The sequence below is a fragment of the Berghia stephanieae genome, chromosome 1, assembly GCF_034508935.2.
Source record: "Berghia stephanieae isolate SIO BIC M18660-M18661 chromosome 1, UCSD_Bste_1.3, whole genome shotgun sequence".
NCBI lineage: Eukaryota > Metazoa > Mollusca > Gastropoda > Nudibranchia > Aeolidiidae > Berghia > Berghia stephanieae.
This window is the reverse complement of record NC_088360.1, coordinates 14,856,203-14,858,702: the sequence shown is the minus strand read 5'-3', so window position 1 is coordinate 14,858,702 and position 2,500 is coordinate 14,856,203. Positions and strand designations below refer to the sequence as shown.

The 2,500-nt window shown below is 38.8% G+C and overlaps 1 protein-coding gene across 1 annotated transcript in view; it reads left to right on the top strand.

Annotated features, from left to right (window-relative positions):
• LOC144968728 (uncharacterized) overlaps window positions 1-2,500 on the top strand; it is a 4,994-nt gene that overhangs the window by 1,860 nt on the left and 634 nt on the right. The window contains exon 2 of the mRNA XM_078907356.1: window positions 1,041-2,500. This exon is cut by the window's right edge and continues 634 nt beyond it. Within this exon, the coding sequence (XP_078763482.1) occupies window positions 1,116-2,294 (1,179 nt within the window). The 5' untranslated portion in view covers window positions 1,041-1,115 and the 3' untranslated portion in view covers window positions 2,295-2,500. The remainder of the gene's footprint in view (window positions 1-1,040) is intronic.

The following is a 2,500-nucleotide window of genomic DNA, read 5'->3' as shown; positions in this document are numbered from 1 at the left end:
ATTTTGATTCTACTGATTGTTTTTGATTATTATTTGTATTGTCATTCTTTATTCTGCGAGGGAAAGCATAATATGTACATCGGGAGGAATAAGGAGTTACTTGAATACATTTAAACAAGAAAATAGTACTTGTTTTCAACGATTCAATTGATTATTTTCATGAAAATTAAGTTTTGGATAATTATTTTTGTAGGACTATTTTAAGTCATATATAGAAGCAGTTACTACGTAGCCGCTGGCTCAGCGGCATGATGTCTTGTCTTGTCCCCAAAGTCAAACAATGTTAAGCTTGTCAGCAACCAATTAGATGACAATGCTCCTGGAAAATTATGGTACCAATGGTGTGTCCTTGGGTAAAGCGCTTACATCCATTACTCCACTAGGCTCAGGTGTGAATGACTTCCTGACTGGGAGCAGTGATCAATATTGTAAGAGTTCAAGTACAAAAGTACGCCTATCATGTGACGGGTACTGTATGAAATGAAAATGTGGTTCCAAATGACCTACTTGGGGGATAAATGAAACATTGTGAAGTACATTGAGCATGGTTTAACCATGAACTTACGCTATACAAATGTTCATATTATAGTTTATTCGAGTGAGCACACTTAAACTTAAATTTATTACATTCTCCTTGACATCATAATTCTTTTCACTGGGGCAGATATGTCCTATAAGCGCAGTAACTGCCGCTAAGAAAAGATATGAAACCTAATTAAAATAGATAATTTATTAAATTCACAACACAAGCTATCAGATTTAAGAATCTTATAACATTGAATGATCAGGCGATTGAAATCAATTTTCGTGAGTGTCCACTATTCATAACTGTATAATTATTCTATCTTGTTCCTTTGATCTATGATAAAACCGGAGCCGAAGATTACCTGAAATAGAATCCAATTTGGTTTTAAAAACTTGGCAATAAACGTATGGTTCAGACAAGAAACTAAATGACAGAAACTATATCTTCTCCTAGATTGGGATATTTAAATGCTATACATATGGTCAAATCCAACTATTTTACTTTCTATTTTCAGAGCACATGAGTACATTGTGTAACTTGCCATCGGAAACATCTTAGAATCAAGAAAGTTTCATAGGAGGGTCCTAAAATGGCTGACACAATTTTGGGAGCAGCTTTTTTCCTTATTCTTTTCCTGGCACTACTTGTCAACACAATATTTCTGGTTGTTTACTGTAGAAGACGACGCTTGAAGACTACAGGTCACTACACTCTTCTTGTAGCCCTGGCCTTCGTCGATGTTCTAGCCGGAGGGATCTGGACCGGGATGAGTGCGGCAGCTGCAACTTTTGACTGGGAACCTGATGGACAGTTATGCCATTTGCAGTCTTACTTCTTTACCTTCACCCAGGTTTTGACAGCACTCATACTGGCATCTGTTTCATTGGAGCGTCTCTTGATTATGTTGAAGCCTTCTCGTCACAGAATGGTGTTTGTACCAAAAGTAACGGCCTTCCTCATTTTTGCACTCATGGTGTTTTGTGGTGTGGTATCGTCAATTCATCTCTACGGAACAATTCCTACAACTTGGCACGGCACAGAGAAACACTGCAGAGCTGATTTTACAGAAAGTGTCAAAATGTTAGAGATGACTTTCTGCTTCGACTACGCTATTCCTTATTTTGTCATTGCCTTGCCGGCGTTTGTTGGAGCCTTCGTGAAATATTACATTGCACGCCGAAATCGATCTAGATACGGAGAGATAGTTCTAGAAACCAACACGTATGCCCCGTCTGACTCTTATTCATCACGCTTGTCCAAGATGCAGTCCAAATTCGGTGGAGCTAAAGATAAAACAAAACGTAAGAAAAAAGCCACGAGTAAAAAGGCTGGTTTGGGAAAGAGATCGTACTCAAATCAAGGATATACGGAGATGGAACACTGGGATAGCGATATTAAAGGATGGGAAGAGCAAACGCAAATTGAGAGTCCAAGACTTCGTACACACGCTTTGGCAGGTCCAGAATACAAGTTGCTGGTGACATCCGCGTTTGTTACTTTGGTTACTGCGTTGCTATGGTTTCCCTGGATTGTTGTAAGATTTATCTTGACCAAAACTCCCCGAGATCCTGCACCCAATTGGCTGATACTGGTTGCTATTTTGTGCGCGCATTCGTCAACGTTCGTCAAACCCATCCTATACTTTGGCTTTAACGCATTCTACAGGTCGGCATGGGCAAAGACGTTTGGTTGTTGTGGAAGGAGAAAAGAACAATCACATGGACTGAATAAGATTCGCTCTGAATCCTATGAGAATTCCACATATTAACAGTGACAAATAAAATGAAGCTGATATCACCCAGCTCTTAACCATTGTTGTTAGACTCTCGGAGTAAGGAATAGATCTCAATAAATTCTCTCCCATTGACTGTTAAAAAGTTACACATGATAGAGTTTTATTTTGTTGCAGAACCGATGAGCATCATAATAATTGAAGAAGCTGTCGCGTTCACAATCTATCATCAAGTCTTTAAA